We start from the raw sequence: 18286 nt of genomic DNA, 5'->3' as shown, positions 1-18286 counted from the left end.
AGCTGGAGGCTAAAAAACTGTGAGCTATCTCACACTAACTCAGTTTAGAGGGAACACTGGTCCTCATGTCTTGATGTGGAGGACAATGCTACCCAGTCCTACCCATCACCTTTTCAGCCGTACCTTAAAGCTGCCAATGTTTTTACTGAGGACTACAACCAAGTGTGTAGTAGGAAATGTAACTTTCAGTGTCTAGCAAACCAGCAGTGTTACTTAAGTTTGCTGTACATCTTGCATAAACATCTTGGGGTGCCTAGAGAAAGTAAGTCCAAATTTTGGATCTCACAATTAATATTAGGATGCAGAGTGTGGAGGAGTGAGAGGTCATGAAATTGTATATATGTGTGTGGAAGGAATAAAGAATTAGATAGGATACAGAAGCACTGTTCCTCATAAAAGACATCCTCAGAAACTGCTGTTTACTGAGATTAAACTCCTCCCCCCCCCTATACTCAAGAGTCTCAGGATTTCGATTTCTGGGCCAATAACTACATTTACCACACAGACGGCCTCTGTATTATCAACTGGTTTTATTTATTTATTTATTTATTCATTCATTTATTTATAGCAATAGAACAGGTAAGACAAATCTGGAAGCTTGATACACTTGTGGCATAGCTGTTAGCCAGCCATGACCCCGCCTGCCCAAGGAATGGACTCAGCCCTGGGGCCGAATGGGGGATTCTTGCCAGGGAGGGTGTGCCCACTAAGGCAGAATTACATTGGTGAGTGAACTGATGGGGCAGTGAGAGAAACAGCAGGACACCATATACTTCTGTAGCACCACTGAGGGTCCCATTTGCTTTCTCCAGCTCTGAGGGCTGAACAGTGCCATTTTCCAGGGTCAGTCAGAGTCCAGGGTCGGGCAGTAGGATACCCTGGGCCATATTTGGTGAGTGCAGAGAGTTGTTTTTTTTTTGGGGGGGGGACCATACAGATGGGAGGGCAGGGGCTCAGATCACATCAAGACGTGCAAAGGACTGGTCCATGCCCAGGCTGTTCTCTACAAAGACCTCATACTTTCCAGCATCTTCCGGTTTCACTTTCTTGATGGTGAGAGTTGTTGAGTCACTGCCGATATTATAGTACACACTGCAGAGATGAGAGAAGTGAAGCTCTTAAAATAGCCCAAGTGTACCCAAAGTTGAGGAATACTGTGCTCTTGCTACTTCAAACTAACCCTCTTCTTCTTATCCTACCCCCACATACAGCTTCAGAGCTCTACTGTGTTTGCTGCTCCATGTAACTTAACTTATGGTCAGTACAACCAGCCACAGAGAGGGCAAAGGACAGGCCTCAGATCTATGTTAAATGAAGAAATCTCACATTTTCTGATGACCACAGCTGGAAACCCCATGCATGTTTCTTCCTGTGCATTTAGTAAAAACTGGCATACGTTAAAAATTCTCTGTAATAACAACGGGGACTAGATACCCCCTTCCTAAAATAGTGGCAAATTCTTGCAATTCTGCATTAGACATAATGTTCCAAGCTAGGGCAACAGCCATCTAGACCACCTGGTTATTACCTGGTGTGGATATGTAAGCAAGAATGGGGAAAAGGGAAACCAGCAGTATTTCTGTTTCCTTGCTTCCACCTGTCCACACTGTATTGGTGCTCTCCAGGCTCAATACCCCATTAGTAAACCCTTGCTCACCGATCATCCTCTTCAATATCCTCCCCATCCTTGGCCCAGCCGACATCAGGTGCTGGCTCCCCACTGATGTGGGCTGTCAGGTTGACTGTGCTGCCCTTCTTGGCCTTTGTGCTGTCTGGGCCCTTCTCAATCTTGGCAGGTACTGTGAAGGAGAGGGAGTGAGGTTAGAACACAGGTCCTGCTGCTTCCTAGGAATCCTCTGGCCATGCGTCTCCTCTTTCGAGAGAAACACTAGGAAGGGGAGGAGAAGCATACATGTGAGGTTCAATGAGTGGTGCTTACTGCTTTCATTAAGGTGCCCCTTTCGCCTCACTTCTGAAGCCCTGTTTTGCTTTGTTTTACAAACTGCTGTGCCAGTCCTAGCACAAAGGACACGAGAATCAGGTCTGCTGTAAGTGGTCTTCATGGAACACTCCAAGGAAGGCAAGCGTGGACTCTAGATTCCATTGGATCCTAGACTTCAGCCAGGACTTGTGCCGTCTGAGCATACACTCTTTTTGCTACTTCCAGAGATGAATCATCATGTCTTATTGTGTAACCATGATGCCTTTTGTCTATCCATCCAAAATAAGGAGACAGATGCTTGGAACAGCATGATTAGGATGAGGTTATTCTCTGGGAGTACAGAGTTCGGATGTCTTAGAAGTTAAAATGTGAGGATTTTATTTTATGATTTATTTATTTATTTGCATTTTTACCCCGCCCTCCCCGCGAACGGGCTCAGGGTGGCTTACACAGGGCCTCTGTTTTTCCATTGTTCATACATCCCTGTGGGAACTCCCTGAGCTGCAGGTTCAGTCTAAAGATCCAGAACAAGGGGGAAATGCAACTATGGTGTGCAGTTCCCCTGAGCTGTTGTGTGAATTTGGGGATAAGTGTCCAGACAGTACTGCTGTTGTGTGGCTTGAATGGGTCAAATGCTATGCATAAACAACAGGGAGGGGCATGTCCCATTCCTGGAGAAAGTATCCTTTTCAGCCTGGAATTTTTGGAATATCCTGATACATGATGTAAAATTAAACCCCTCCTGGGTGCCAGTCTCCGGGGTCAGTCCTCTACCTAGATAACCAAACTAATCGTAGTAGCAAGGGAGTTGTTCTCTGCGTATCTGGCATCATAGCCTGGTGAGCAAGGGGACAAAGGATATATTTATACTTGAAAAGACAAAAGTTATTTCTTTAAGTGATGCACAGGGAACTTGGTTCCCCCCCGACACGAGACATGAGTCTATGAATAGAACTGGGCAGGGCTGCAGCAACGGGCGGTATCACTTTCCCCAGTGAGGGGTGCCAAACTGAAACACTCCTAAAAAGAGGAGCTTCCCCAGAATGGTTGGGTTGCCCAAGGGATGCCTGTGGCTAAGTTTAGAACTGGGGCTATGTAAAGAAGGACGTTTGAAGTTTGAGCAAACTTCAGAGGACGGCGGAAGACAGGAAGGTCTGGAGGGATCTGGTCCATGGGGTCGCGAAGAGTTGGACTCGACTGTGTGACTGAACAACAACAAAGAAGGAGGAATGGGCCACATTACCTTCCACCAGGAGACGTGCAGAATCAGAGCACTCCCCAAAGGGGTTCTTCACAGAGATGGTGTACTTGCCCAGGTCAGAAAGACTGGAGTCACGCACAACCAGGGCTACAATATCAGGGTCCTCAAAGATGTAGCGGTACTTTGGCCCATCCTTGAGCTCCACATTATCTTTGGACCAGCGGATGAATGGGTCAGGGAAGGCACTGATGCGGCATTCGAGCTTGGCTGCACTCCCCTCAATCAGCACCACATCCTTCAGGTTCTCCAGCACCCGCGGGGGGCCCTTTTCTTTCATCTCTAAGCGGGACCTGGGAGTGGAAAGAAAGAAGGCAGGTGGACATCCAAGACCCCTTTTGGGATCCTGTAGGTTCCCTTCTCTTTAACTGGAGTCTGTGCCAGAATGGTCCTTTTTGTCAGGTACCCTGGGCGGAACCATGAAAACAGAGGGGGGGGGTGACTGCTTGTGGTAAAACAACCACACAGGACACATTTAGGCAAGCAACTTTTAATATACTTGGAATGAGAATCCCGTCAACTGGCCAACAAACAAAAAGAATACTTTATTAATGTGTACATAATTGTTTATTAAAATGTTTTGAATATCAGTGGATAGAATCTGACTGATTGAAAAAAATCAGACTATATTAATTCCTTTTTCTCTAGCAGTCCGCTTTCTCCACTCTCCCCATAACTGACATCCAAATAAAAATACCTGTGGGGAAAATACCAGTGTCTAGCTTAGATTCTCCTGATACTGGCCTCTTTACACTGAAATGAACAACCTAATGTGTCATTTATATGACAAATGGGAAAAGCCAGGAATGGAATGAGGCACTCAGTTGGCAGCCAGTGAATGGCTCAAGGATTGAATGGAAGGGAAGACGAGAGCATTTAGGATGCTGCCAGGACTACTGTACTGGAAACACTAACTCCAGAGGGAGAAAAGGCAGGAACTGGCCTCACAAAACAACAGCCACAAATGAGCATACCACAAAAACTCTGGAGATTTGTGTCATTAACTTCCCAGACTTCCAAAGAACTTCTAACTAGAAGGGAAACAGCAAAAGCCAGCTGCTCCCCCCCCCCGTTCTTGTACTTGATACATCCCTAAAGCTCTCCAGCCTGTTTCCTGGGTTTCCCTTTATCCCAGAGTCTTCACTCTTACTTCTCTCACACCCACCTCTGACCTTCTTCTTCCAGCCCGTGGCTGCAGTCTGCTTGGCCCACCCCCACTGTCCAGACAGAGCCACAATGACCACACTGCCCAATAGCGCTCAGTCTGCTCTTCCTTAGACTCCGAAGACCCTCCTGACTCGCCACGCCACCAGACTGATCCATTCACGACACAGTCCTGCACAGATTTACTCCCGTCTAAGGCCATTGGTTTCAATAGGGTTAGACTGGAGTAACGCTGCTTCGATTGTACTGTCTCTTGTTTTAGCATGGTCCACCATGGGCACACGCCTTGGACCCCTTCTCCCTTCCAAAACAGTCCGTGGCTGCTCCTCCCTGTACTCTGTCCCCGTCTGCCAGAGCCCCCAGGCGTCTCCTCTCACCACACCCCCTGGAAATCACCCCTCTAGCCTGGGCTTTTCCAGTCAATTTCTCTTTCCTTGCTCCCCATTATGATTATTGTTTGTGTGTGTAGGCCATTTATCTGCCTCTTCCCCAGGAATCTGCTCCAGGCATCTCACAAAGCAGAAGCAATACATTAAATCCTAAAAGCCACAACATCAAAATCATCAGTATCAAAACGAGGCTATCAAAATAGCACAAAAGAAACCTAGCCGCCTAGGTGCAGCCTACCCACCTGCCCTGCCCCTCTTACCTGTGTCCACGGTAGGAAGCCTGAATGCGAATGGCAGCATTCTGCACCTGAGGGTCATTAATGTCCAAGGAGCAGCCTGGTGGAGGAGGGGCTGCTGGCTTCTTGGGGGCCATCTGTGGGGAACAGCAGACTCAAAACACTGATGCCCCTGTGCTGCAGACTCTGTAACCCTCCTTCCTGCTTCCCTCCTACCCATTCTTGTGTGCCCTATACCCAGATGAAGAGTCCGTGTCGGTGTCATCTCTCACCCCTCTGGAATCTTTGAGGGCAAATCAGCCGGACTCACCGGAGGCTAATGAGAAGTAGGAGATGTTACTATCCTCTTGTGTGTTATTAGAACCCCAAGACAGAGTTAGGACATGTCCCATTGGAAATCATTAGCCGCTGTATGTTTGTAGCACATCAGGGTGAAGACTCAGGATGTAGCTTCCTGAGTCACTGGGGGAAACTTGCAGGCGGGTGTGTGTGCGTGTGTGTGTGTCAAGGTGTATGTGTGTATTGGCTGGGTTCTATCAGGTGCTAAAAGGGCCCTGTCCCTGTCCACAAGGCAGAATCTCTTACCGTCAATAACACCAACGCAGCTCTGCTGTGATGGAAAAGGCCACAGGCTCCTCATCCCACCCAAATTTATATCACTGGAGGGGAGCGATGAGGCCTGTTCATGCCTCCAGCTGCATTCCTGCCTTGACGTCTCCTTCTTAGGCAAGGGGTGTGTGTGTGCCACCTGCCCAAGCGGGAATCCTGGGCACTCCCTTATATAGCCTGTTGCCAGGTACCTGTGAGAATTGGGGCTGCGGGCTGATTGCAGCCCAGTGCTGTGTAATCACATTGACTGGCCCAGGGGGACTGAGATGGAGCAGCTGCATCATTACTGCCCTCTGGCTGAAAGACAAGAGGGGGAGTGGCAGGCCGAGCCCCCCCTGCTGCCGCCTGGGTTGCTATCAACGCAGGCTGCCTGAAGAAGATCAAAAAGGGTCAGGAGGGAGACGAATTGCCCATGTGGCAGAAGCTGTGCAGGGAGACTGTTGGACAGAAGGCTAGCCAAGCGGTTGGTGAGTGGCGGAGCTTTGCTCAACTGGGCGAATACTGTGCCGTCAGGATACAAGCACGCCATTCACAGAGCAGCTCATGGAGAACATTCTCTAGTTCACAGTGCATCAGTTCTTAAGAAGAGCCACACTGGATCACACTAATGGTCTATTTATTTCCGCAGAGTTGCCAACTAGATGCTGCTGGCAAGCTCACCAGCGGGGCATGATATCAGCCATCCTTCCTCCCCCCCCCAGGCTGTGCCATTCAGAAGAGTACTGTATCTGATCACGGTTCTTCCATTAGGTGTCATGGCTAACATCTGTTGACAGATATAGTCTCCGTGAATTTGTTTAGTCTTCTTTTAAAGTCATCTTAAGCACTAGCCATAATCACAAGACTTTGTGACTATGAATGCCATAATTATGCATTGCATGAAGAAGTACTTTCTTTTTCTGCTCTGAATCTACAGGAAATCAATTTCATTATCAGAGAAGAAGAAAATTCTCTCTTGTCCAATGCACACAATATTCCCAAGAACGTGTATAACCAAATAACGGCCTATCTCATGTGGAAAACCATATCCCTCAACTGCTCCTGTTCTGTGAACAGAGCTCCCAGTCTTTTTATTTCTCTAAAAATCAGGAATGTGGTTGTTGGTGTAGCGTGCCTGCCCACACCAGTGGTATTAGGGTTGCTAGAAGTATCCAGCGAAGTAACAGTCCAAACAGTCTTGTGTAAAACTATTTACACATTTATTTACACAAGCTGTTTACATCAAGATACGCACTGACAGAGTGCTTCGCAATACACAGGTACATCAGAAGGAAGATACTCTGCACAATGCATGAACACTTATATACCAGTATTAGCCAATCAGGTAAAGACTGCTGAGTCACTCTGACTTGGTCACACAGTACAAGACAGAACAGGACAGAACCAGTTCACTCCTGCTGAGATGACTACCTAGAACTGTCAAGTAGATCAAACCCATCACCAGCTTATGCCTTATTGCAGCAAGTGAATGCTGACAGTGGTACTGTCAGCTATGCTGCCATGGGGGTTGAGGAGTTCATTCTGTGTCTTGTTAATTGCTATTGAATTCCTATCCCTGCTGTTTTGCCTTGGCTGAAACGCTTATCTCTACAGATGTGCAGGAGGAAGTTGTATTGTCTGGAGGTCTCCTCTGTACCGTGAGAGACTCCTGATTCCCAGCTTTAGCCACCTAACGGTTTCCTAACTTATCCCGCGCGCAGGAGGGTACCTAATTGGCCCATGCCATGGGGGTGTGTGTGCATACGAATGCCCTATATCCTATTATGCTCAATGGGTTGCCGCCATTCTTAACAGTGCCTGTGTTACTGCATCTATAGCTTTGCAATAAAAAGTATAACCGTTCCTGAATGCGTGTACTTCGTTGTTAGCTGTGGGTTCTGACATTCTGTTAAGAAACCTTCATTCTCTATCTCCGCGCATCTCTCCACAACCGAGATGAGCGACAAGGAGGAGAAATCTATTCTTGAGCAGGACGACTCCAAGGGGGTCCCCACTCCTACTACAACCGGGACGGACACCCCCACGACCCAGTCGATGGTGCCAGTGACTACCACGCCCACGGTAAAGGCAGCGGGTATGGGAGCTGTTCCTAAGACGACTTCGACCCTGGTGTTTCTGACCCTGACGGGACCGAGACGGCCGCCTGGCCATGGCTACCAGCCAAGCTCCAGCTGGAGCCACTTTCACCTGGACTCTACAGCAGAGACTTATATGCTCACGCAAGGGCCACCGAGAGACAGCCGGTTCGACCGGGGATTTTCCACGGCAGGAGGGTTCCCCCCCTTCAGGGCCCCATTTGAGCCATTGCCGGGGACCTGGGTGACGGAGAGGACAAAGGCAAGAAGTGGCTGGGTGTCCCCTGAGGAGGGTCTGGAACTGGCCCACAGGATGGAGGTGGCGGATCAGGAGAGAAGGCAGATGCAGCGAACCCTGGAGGAGGTCATCCAGGCAATCCAGCAGCTGGTGGTCCAAGCCATCCGAGAGGAGAGGGAGGCCCGACCAGTGGTTCCCACAGGGCCGGTTGTTCCGCCGGCCCCACCGCAGCAGTTGCCCCAGCCGGGGGAAGTCCCGCAACTGGGTAAGCAGGAGGTCCCGGCGCCAGCGCCACGTCCTGGCAGCCCAAGAGAACGGGTGGTACCTTGCCCGAAATACCTCATCGAAGCCACCTTTGATGGGAACCCGGAAGAACTCTCCTACTTTGTGGTCCGGGTGATGAAGTTTGTGGAAAGATCGAGCCACCTGTTCCCAGATGACAGCAGCCGAGTGGATGTGGTGGTGGCCTGGCTCCGGGGACCGGCGGCGGCCTGGTATGTGGGCTGCAGAACGCCCAAGGTCCAGAGCTGATGAATTTGGACGCTTTTATGTGGGCGTTGCGAGCCCAATTCAAGGATCGGAACGCTGGACCCAAAGCGAGGGCGTTCCTGTGCACCCTTAAGCAGGGAAAATGATCGGTGAGAGAATACTCTTCTGAATTTAAGCTACACGTGGCCAAAGTGCAAACCTGGCCTGATCCTGTGTTGGTGGAACTATACAGAGTGGGGCTGAATCCCGAGATTCGGGAGACGGTCTTGAAGGCTGTGGACCCCATATCCCTCCCATCTCCCTCCCAGTCTGTATGCAAGAAGGGGAGAGTGCGGAAACTCGTCGGCACACCCTACGTTTGGACATCGCTACGGCAGGAGGTCGACCTACCCCTCAAGCAACAAAGGGGAAACCGCCGTGGCCGGTGGAATCGGCTCGAGAGCAGCGTATGTGGCAAGGGCTCTGCCTGAAATGCGGGGAGCAGGGCCATTTTGCAGCTGACTGCGGCGGATCGGGCCCCGGGAAACAGGGACCTGGTGAACCAGTGAAAGGGCAGCCTGCCATGCCGGCAAAGAAGCCTACTGGAAAGCCAAAATATGCCAAAGCCTTGCAGGCGGCTCCTGAAGAAGGGGAGGCGGACTCCAGCGAAGACGACCACGAGCCGGCGGGAAACGGATTGGTCCTGCTGTAAGAGGCGCGGAGCAGCACGGCCTGATTCCGGAGGTGCCTAATGGGGTGAGCAGTTTCCCCTCCCTCTTTTTTGTGACTGTGACTTTGATTAACCCCAGCCGCGGCACGCATATATGGGTGTGAGCCCTAATTGACTCGGGGTGTGGGAGGGACCTGATCAACCCCTCCCTGGTTATGAGGTTGGAGGCTGAGGTGGTAAAACTAAAAGACCCCCTGATATTTACCCAAATGGATGGCTCGACAATGAAAGACCCGTGTGAGTATTAGACTGTGCCGTTGCGGATTGGGGCGGGGGAACACTGGGAGAATAGAGCGTTTGTGATCACCTCAACCGCCAAGTTCCCCTTAGTCCTCGAGGCCCCATGGTTGCACGGACACGACCCCTACATCTTGTGGGACGAAGGAAAAGTACAATTCATTTCTCCTAGGTGCCATAACCACCGGTGGGACCCGGAATGGGGCCAACAGCCAATAGCCGAGGGTCCTCGTGTGTGCCTAGCCAAGGAGGATCTGTTAATCATTTCCCCCCAAGTATCGGGATTTGGCTAGAGTGTTTGAGGAGAAAGAAGCAGATGAGCTCCCCCCGCATAGACATTATTTATTTTATTTATTTATTACATTCGATTTATATACCGCCCTTGACCCCGGAGGGTCTCTGAGCGGTTTACATACATACATACACACACACACACACACCTTTCTGATGGACTCCTCCGGTGCGTGGCCGCTTCCAACTGCAGCTCCAGCTTTTGTCCCTTCAGGCTCCGCCGCGCTGCGTCGTCATGCCATCACGCCGCCACAGCTCCGCCTCCATCCGGCCTCTGTCGCCGTCGCATCCTTGGATTGCCAACTGCTCTGCCGCCTCCATTACCACCACCACCGCCACCACTCCTGGCGCATGCCATCAGGTGGAGGGTGCCCCCTGCCACCTAGGGGCAGGTACCCATTTATCTACATTTAGACTGTAGCACTGAACTGTTGCCGGGGCAGAAATTGCCGAAGGGGCACATCTATGCAATGGGACCAGCCGAAAAGGAGGAACTGCGCTAGTTCATTGGCAAGAACTTAGCCCGAGGGTTCATCTGACCGGCTTTGTCCCCCTTCACGGCCCCGGTACTATTCCAAAAGAAAAGGGATGGGGGCTAAAACTCTGCATGGATTACCGGGGCTTAAATGCAGTGTCGTCTACTAATGCCTACCCCATGCCATTGATTAAAGACTTGCTCACTGAAGCGGCCAAAGGGAAAATATTCTCCAAGCTAGACTTTCGAGATGCCTACTTTCGGGTGCGCATCATGGAAGGGGACAAACATAAAACTGCTTTCAACACCCCCCTGGGTCAATTCGAATACCGGGAGATGCCTTTCTGCCTTCAGGGGGCCCTGGGGGTCTTCATGAACCTAATCAATGAAGTATTACACAAGCACTTGTTCAAGGGGGCGCTTGTTTACCTTGATGATATATTGCTGTACTCCCCCGACCTACCGTCACACGTGAAATTGGTGAGAGAGGTCTTAACCACGTTGCACAAGCACAAACTGTTTGCCAAACTGTCAAAAATGTGAAGTCATTGACTTCTTGGGGGATCAGATATCTGACCAGGGCCTGGGCACAAACCGGGGAAAGGTACAAGATGTGTTGGGTTGGGAGGTACCCCGAACCAGACGACAGCTCCAATCCTTCCTTGGTTTTGCGAACTTTTACAGAACCTTTTTACTCAATTTTGCCCAGGTCAGCTTGCCCCTCACAGATCTCCGAAAAACTAAGGGGAAGGGCCCTGAGGCTACAAAGCCGAGCGCCATGCTGCCATGGAGCAATGAGTGTCAAAAAGCATTCGATCGCCTAAAGGCTTTATTCACCTCAGAACCGGTGCTTGCCCACCCCGATGAAACAAAAAAAATTATTGTGCAAACTGATGCGTCTGATGTTGCTATGGGGGGCGATTTTGAACTGGTGCTCAATTCTAAAAAGCCATGCATTAAAATGTTCTTGTCTAAGTTTGTCTAGGATTGCATATAATTGGGCCATAATTTAGCAGTCCAAAAGGAGGGGGGGAGGTTTCTTTCTGCACTCAGAGCTTGAGACCAGTTGTTAAGTGAATTCTCAGCATCTTTTGTTGTTGCCAGCAGGCAGTGAAGCCTTGCAGTTGCTCAAGCAAGAGAAACACACACACAAAAAAAGAAAAAGTCCATTTAAACTTTAGAATTCACTCTGGGCCCATAACGCTATTGGTATATTTGGTTAATATAGCAGAGTTTGGTCTGTCACAGAAGCATGACACTGAGTGCAGTAAATAAATCTCCCAGGAAGTATATTGCAAAAAACTTACATTTATTCAAGTAGATCCAGTTCAAATTCAGGTTGCAGTCAAAAGAAGAGAAAGAAGCCTAATCTAAAGAGTACCTTCCCTGTCACAAATTGTAAAGGAAGGAAGATTGTCCGGCATCATGTGTGTGGGAATATGAGGGCACTGTGTCCACAGGAGAGACCTGCAGAGACCTGTGCCTCCATGGAGGGAGGGAGGGAGGGAGGGAGGGAGGAAACAGAGGGCAGAGGGCAGCTCCCAGGGTAAGACAAAGAATTTCAAGGAGAGAACACCTCTATGCCTACTTAGAGTGATGTAGCACCCCTCAGTGTCCAGTAGGGCTGCCAAGTGAAAACAATCGCTGTAGCGGGGGACATAGAGTTTTCCCTCGGATGGTCGTGGTCCCGCCCCCAGCGTGCCCGGCGTCGTCATGTCACTTCCTGGTGATGTGCACGTGGGGGGTGGGGTTCCCCCCCGGGGCCCGATCCGCTGGCGGCGGGGAACGGGCCTCTGGGGCGGTGGTTTCCCCACCTCCCGGGGGGACTTGGCAAGCCTAGTGTCCAGGCACGCTGAGTCACTCACTGCAACAATAATTCAGTTCAGTTCAGGACTGCAGGGGGGGGGGGGGAGGGGAAACCTTTCCTCTGCATTATTTTCCTCACCTAAAACTCACCAGGGCCTTTTTCAGATGAAAATAGCATGTGGGAGGAAATCCCCCCCCCCATTGCACAAAGGTCCTGAACCAAATTGCCCCCCCCCCTGAACCTTTTGCTTAGATAAAAATAAATGCTAGTTGTTCATCATTCACAGTTTGACCCCTCAGGTCATGAAGTTCATTTGGGTCTAGGGTTGCCAGATCTCGGGTGGGAAATACTTGTGGAGACTTTGGGGGTGGATCCGGGAGAGGGCGGGGTCTGGGGAAAGGCGCCACCTCAGTAGGGTACAAGGCCATAGACTCCACCTTTCACAGCAGCCATTTTCTCCAGGGGAAGAGAGGTCTTAGCGGTCTCTGGTGTCTGGAGATGTGTTGTAGGAGCAGGAGAGCTCCAGACCCCATGTGGTGGCTGGCAACCCCGTTTGGGCCAGTCACTCTCTTGGGCTGACCTACATCGGCTGCGGTCACACGGAGCATTAGGCACGCTAGAGAGACGGAAGATAGGTGGATTTTCCGGGCGCGATCTCACCGCCACATTTGGGAAGCGTAGAGCTCCCATGGTGAACCCGAGGCTTCCCGCCGAAGATGCACAGTTAAAAACTAGTACCTCGGAGGTACTAGTTTCCGGTAACCGCGGGGCAAGGGCGGGCGTCTGATCGCGTTTCTGGTGGTAGTTCCGGCGCCTCGTATAAAGTTTTTTTTCCTACTGTCCATGGGATGCACACGAGCACCCAACGGGGCATGCACACACTTTGGTGTCTGGAGAAAAAAACACCCGTTTGCCGCGCTGCTTCTTTGCCGCGGCGCAGGATTGTGGTGTGCTCGGCACCTCCCCCCTACCACGGGACCGCCATGGGACCGCCATGGGACCTCCACGGTATGTCTGCTGGCGCAACCGCACGTTAATTTGCCCCGGGGCAAACAGCCACACCTCCCCCCCCCCGCATTTTCCTGCCCGTGTGCCCGTGGCGATCATAGGGCTGTTTTGAGAATAAAATGGAGTAGGGGACAGCCACTTATGCAACCATGAACACCTTGGAAGAAGGGTGGGATAAAAATGTAGATACATTTATTGTAGAATTTCTTGGATAAATAAAATAAAGAATTTAAACTGTAAAAGAGGACAGCCTCACTGGTACCATGAATGTTGCCCATTCTGCTACACTAGATAGCTCAGAAGTGAAATCTGAAGGATATACAATAGCTTAGATGTTTCTAAGGAGTTCAAAAATATGTTAGAAGATTCTCAAATGGCTTCCAGGAAGAATCTGCCCTGCAGTATGAGATGTTGTAGCAGGGGAAACTTTCTGGGTTTCTGAGAACTACTATCTGATGCCATAGATAGTACACAGAACCCCAGGATATAGATACAGCAGAATCCAATGCAGAGCCTTTCTGGGACGGTACAAATTCAGATTGCAGATTCCCATAGCAATCCTGGGGTGGGGTGGGGGTCGAGGTAATGGCTGTGCATAGCCCAATGATGGGCCAGTGGGTAGTGCTCATTTTTGTTTCTGATGTGGTGTGTGTGTATGTGGGGGAAACAAGTTAAACTGGTTCCTTTTTTTACTGTGGACCTAAGAAGTCACTTGGTCTGGCTAGCTTCCCAGAGATCACACAGAGCCACTGGGGTCATCCACTGCATTTATTTTGACTCTTGGCTGCTTTGCCTGCTCCACACCAGAAAGTAATTAGCATCTCCACAATCAAAACACATTGGAGTGGGGGATTAAAAAAATACAGAGACAGAGAACTGTGGTCATGGATTCACACAGCCAAAACTGCACAGGGTAGCTGCATTCATGCAACAGGACTGGGGCCTTAGCCAAACTCCTCGGCCTGCCTCCAGCTCAGCTCATCAAGGCACCATCCTCAACAAACCCAGGTCTCGGTGTCTCCATCTCCTGGATGTCCACACCTGCTGCTGAATGCAGCTGAGTGAACGTCTAAATCTGGTTTTCAGAATGGCTTTCACCCTTTTCATTGAGACGTATCAACTCTGGCTTACTATGGACCCTTTACAGGCCAAGCTTCATGGCAAAACTGGAAAACCCAGGCCTGTTTCCTCATCCCCGTGGATGAATCCTTCCCCTAACTCATGTGTGGATGCAACAGTGAGCATCTGCAAAGAGACAGAGAGCTGCCACCCAAGGCCAGTAAGAGGAAAGGCATCTTGACCCTCCCCTCTCTTCCTCTATGGTGAAATCCAGCTCAACCCCCACCCCCACCCACACAACAGAAGCGCAGGGAAGCCTGAACAGGGGCACGTGTTTGCCTGACCATGGAAGAACAAAGGACATGGGTTTGGCAAACGTGTGCCTGTTTTGTGTGGGGTTCATTATTAGTGTTTTGCAGGCCTCAAGATGGGCTGTGGGCAAGAGAGTATTGAAGGAGTGAAGTGTGCACGTATGGAGTGGGAAGGAGGGCGTACGGGAAAGTGGAACTTCAAGGCGGCGTGCAGGGAGACGAGATGTCTGTGTCTGCATCAGTTCTGAAGGACAAGAAAAGACTATTGTGTGTCTGTAATCTGTAAGTGACAGAAGAGTACACGCTGCAGGAACGAATGTGCAGAGTGGGAGGTGAGGAGTGAATAAGGAGAAACGGCTAGTAGGTGCCTCACACTGCCAGCCTTTTCCAGACACCCGGCAGATGCAGATGGCAACAAACCCCAGGGGCCTTCCTACCAGTTCTGGATTTCTCCCTTCCTTGGTGTTTCAGGTTATTGGCTGCTCCTAAGAGTGGGACTGGGGGGTGGACACCATATGCCCCTTTACCCTAGCTTCAGGGACCCAAAATGCTCAAGAAGCGTTCCATCCCTATATTGTGTGTCAGCGACATACGTGGGAACTGAATTTTCCCAGTGCTTAAGCCTTCATTGCAGGCTCCAAGGCTAATCCCTCTTTTTCTTTCTTCTCCCAGCTCAGGTTGAAGATGCCCCACTTCCTAGGGCTGCAGACAGCATACTTTGTGTCTGCTGTTATTTAACAAAAAGGACTGGCTTATTCCAGGCACCTGACTTACACAGGGTGTAGATGCAGCACTTTAGGCATAACACACCAGGGAACTTCTGAGGTCCAAGAGAGGTGTTATTTGGTGAGGTGGCTTTTTTGCCTCGGCCTAGTAATGTCCTTGCTCCAAAGCCCCTCACATTTCCCAGAGTAAGTCACCCCTCCCTGACCATCCCACCGTAGAAAATGTTGTCAATCTGCCATTTTCTGTCATCGGGCACTGATTCACCCCTCTAAGGCAGCTTTCTGCCAGGGCTGGTGGGTGGAGTGAAGAACAGCGGCCAGTGCTGACGACTCTTCCTGATCCATGAGGTATATCAACCAGTCCCACCCTGGCTGGGTGGATGGGTGCTTGGCCCATCACACCCCCTGCCGGAATGTTCTGTGGCTCCTCCAGCAGGGCAGATGGCTAGGGCAGGTGGCTGCTGGCGCCACGGTAGGAGCGCAGTAAGACCTTGTGTTTGGTGGCCACCTCGTTGCGCCGACGCTGGTGCTCCACCAAGAACTCTTTCAGGCGACTAGTGGTGAAAGTGAGGGTCTGGCGCCGCAGCTTCATCAGGTATGCATCCTGGAGCCAAGGGTTGGCAAAGCAATCCTTGATGGCAGGGCGGCTCCTTCAAGGACAAGAAGTAGCAGTCAGAGACAGTTTCTCTCTCAGCCCTTTCTACCCTCCAAAGGAACAAGCGACAGGGCGAATCAGAAAGCAACTCCATGGAAAGCTCCCTGGTAGGAAAGTGGAGGGGCTGCAGTCAGAGGCCCAGCAGTCTTGTCTTCTAGGACTACCCCATTCTCTCTTACCAGCAGGGCTATTTTTGGGCAGGAACGCACAGGAACGGAGTTCCGGCTGGCTCCCAAGTTGGCCACGCCCAGCAGGAACTCCTTAGCATAATAGGCCACACCCAACAGCAGAAACTCATTAGGATTGGCTACAATTAGGGGTGTGTGGCCTAACATGCAAAAAGCCCTGGGTTTTGACAACAAACAAGGTAAAGAGAATAAGAAGCAAAAGGTTGGTGTGGCTGGATGACCACACTTCTGGTAACATGGGGGTGTGGTCTAGTATGCAAATGAGCTGTGCTGTCAGGGTGTGGCCTAATATGCTAATGAGTTCCTGCTGTTGGGTATGGCCTATTATGCTAATGAGTTCCTGCTGGGCTTTTTCTACAAAAAAGCGCTGCTTACCAGGAATCCTGCCGTGCAGTCTGGTTTACTGACCAGCAGGCACCATCTGACCTGGTTCTGCAAGAGGGGCCCTGTGATTTATAGTTCTTGTTCTACAGTGCTTAAGGCATGTATCTGAACACTGGAGGAAGTTCTTCCAGCCTAAGAAGCCTTCCTCCAACTGAAGCGGTTCAACTGTGGGAGGAAGAGCTACCTGTGTTGAAGGAAAGTTTCAAACTTTTCTCAGTGAAGTGGCAGGATACTGGTGGCCATCATATTTATACACTATAAAATCAAATGAGGATGATATCAGAGATGCTGGAATAGGACTGGCTTCTGGCTGTGCTGTATTACTGTTGATAATACTGAGAGCTCTTTTGACTCTAGCAGCTCCTCGGACCTTCTAAGATGCCAGACTGTAGGGTTTCCTTCCTTAGAGTGGGTACTAAGCAGTCCCATTGCTAGACAGGGCCCTGCTTTTTATCACAGGTGATAAATGATGGGATGGATCCAGCCAGCTTTTTCACTCAATCTCATCAAATTCTCCTCCTTACACCAGTCCCTGTCTCACATGCTTTTCAACCATGCAGGTCCCAAGATGCCTCTCTTGTGGTCAGATTGAACCCTCTCATCCCTTTCTCTCCAGTGGAAAAGCTGGATGGATCCAACCCTATGATCGCTGCAAAATCCAATTGCACAAAAGCATTCATAAAGAGAAACGCCCTTTCCATTACCTGAGATCTGGCTTAAAGCTCTCATAAATCTTGGATCGGGCTAATTTGAAATTGTCTGCGTCTGGCAGCTCTGCCCTGCCAGTGATGCTGCCCCCCCCCCCCAGACTTGTTCCTTTTCGTTTTCTACCACTTACCATGGATATGCAGAGAGGACCTTGCGAATGAAGAGTGCAGCACTCTGAGAGACATTGGGGTACAGTCTGAAGGCATCGTAGCGCCCTGCCAGAATCTTGCTCTCTGTCTCCAAGGGATCAGCTTCAAGGAATGGTGACCGACCACTGAGCCTGAGAGTAAGGTGAGAGAGCGGAGAGGGTGGAAAGTCACTCCCAGGGAGGCCATGATAGCACTCCTCTATCAAGCCAGCTCTGCAAACTACAGATGAAAAAGAGCACCTCCATAGGAAGTGCCATGTTGCATAGTTATGTATCAGAGCTAGAGATGTGAAGGCCCGGAAAAAAACCGGAAAAATTCGAGGGAAAACCGTTTTTTCCCTGTTTTTTTCCTGAAGCCTTTTTGGGTTTTTTTCCGAAAAATTGGAAAAATTGAAAAAAGAAAAGAAAAGGAAAAAAAAATGATTATGGAACGTTTTATTTTAACATGATTAATAAAATATTTTAAGACAAGATGTTCAAATATTTTCCAAATCATTTCTAAAATATATATATATGGTATCAGATTGATCTAATTTCTGTGCACTGAGGACAAGTAAGTCCTAGGTTACAAACTGAACTCTCCAATGCAAGAACAAGATGCATTTCTTCCTTTAGGAGGTATGATTGTCAGAAGAAAATAAAAAGGTTTCAGTTTTGTTTTTGCATGTGGGTGGGTATTCTGTTTGTAATAATTGTTTGGATACACTATATTTTTAATATGCTAGTTGTGATAATTTCATGCCAAGTAAAAATGTCCATAGTCATATTTTATGTTCCTAAAGTAACAGAATGACTTTCAATCTAGAAAAGACAAAAAATAGGCTAATGTAGCATTTTTTTCAATTTTTCCAAAAATTTCCGTTTCCCCCCGAAAAAACCCGGGTTTTTTTTCTGAGCTTCAAAATTTCCGGAAATTTTACATCTCTTATCAGAGCAAAGGTGTACCCGCTGGTGGAAGAACATCTAGGAAATTGCAAGAGTATGGCCTGCTCCTGTCCCTTTAGTGGACAAGGCCAGATGAGGCAGAAAAAGATCTGAGGCTCATTCTTTCTCCCTAAGATACATTTCTATTCCCCATCTCTGCTCTCCTGCAGGTCAGATTCTTGCACACACACCCTCTAGCCTTCACAGCCAATTACGTACATGATGAATGTGAGGACCCCCACACCCCAAACGTCAGC

The 18286-nt window shown here is 49.7% G+C and overlaps 2 protein-coding genes across 2 annotated transcripts in view; both read right to left on the bottom strand.

Annotated features, from left to right (window-relative positions):
* Window positions 1-674: 674 nt before the first annotated feature.
* LOC107123633 (CAVP-target protein) lies at window positions 675-5619 on the bottom strand. Its single transcript, XM_015426907.1, has 5 exons — window positions 5575-5619; window positions 5014-5126; window positions 3186-3493; window positions 1658-1799; window positions 675-1092 (listed from the first exon to the last, which is right to left on the bottom strand). The coding sequence occupies exons 2-5, from the start codon at window positions 5124-5126 to the stop codon at window positions 954-956; spliced, it is 702 nt and encodes a 233-aa protein (XP_015282393.1). The 5' UTR covers window positions 5575-5619; the 3' UTR covers window positions 675-953.
* Window positions 5620-13441: 7822 nt separating this feature from the next.
* SPEG (SPEG complex locus) overlaps window positions 13442-18286 on the bottom strand; it is a 186536-nt gene continuing 181691 nt past the window's right edge. Inside the window, exons 40-42 of the mRNA XM_015426902.1 lie at window positions 18249-18285; window positions 17088-17237; window positions 13442-15672 (exon numbers count right to left, since the gene is read on the bottom strand). Of these exons, the coding sequence (XP_015282388.1) occupies window positions 15468-15672; window positions 17088-17237; window positions 18249-18285 (392 nt within the window). The 3' untranslated portion in view covers window positions 13442-15467. The remainder of the gene's footprint in view (window positions 15673-17087; window positions 17238-18248; window position 18286) is intronic.

The sequence above is a fragment of the Gekko japonicus genome, unplaced genomic scaffold (genome assembly GCF_001447785.1).
Source record: "Gekko japonicus isolate JY-2015 unplaced genomic scaffold, Gekko_japonicus_V1.1 scaffold104, whole genome shotgun sequence".
Lineage (NCBI taxonomy): Eukaryota > Metazoa > Chordata > Lepidosauria > Squamata > Gekkonidae > Gekko > Gekko japonicus.
The sequence above is the reverse complement of the archived record's forward strand: the minus strand, read 5'-3'. Positions and strand labels throughout refer to the sequence as shown.

Bases quoted from the DNA above. Each gene is read 5' to 3' on its own strand.
- LOC107123633 (XM_015426907.1), bottom strand. From the start codon at position 5,126: ATGGCCCCCAAGAAGCCAGCAGCCCCTCCTCCACCAGGCTGCTCCTTG. The intron at 3,494-5,013 runs GTAAGAGGGGCA...TTCCACTCCCAG, and splicing joins GCTTCCTACCGTGGACACAG to GTCCCGCTTAGAGATGAAAG. The intron at 1,093-1,657 runs GTGAGCAAGGGT...TCATCTCTGCAG, and splicing joins GATATTGAAGAGGATGATCG to TGTGTACTATAATATCGGCA.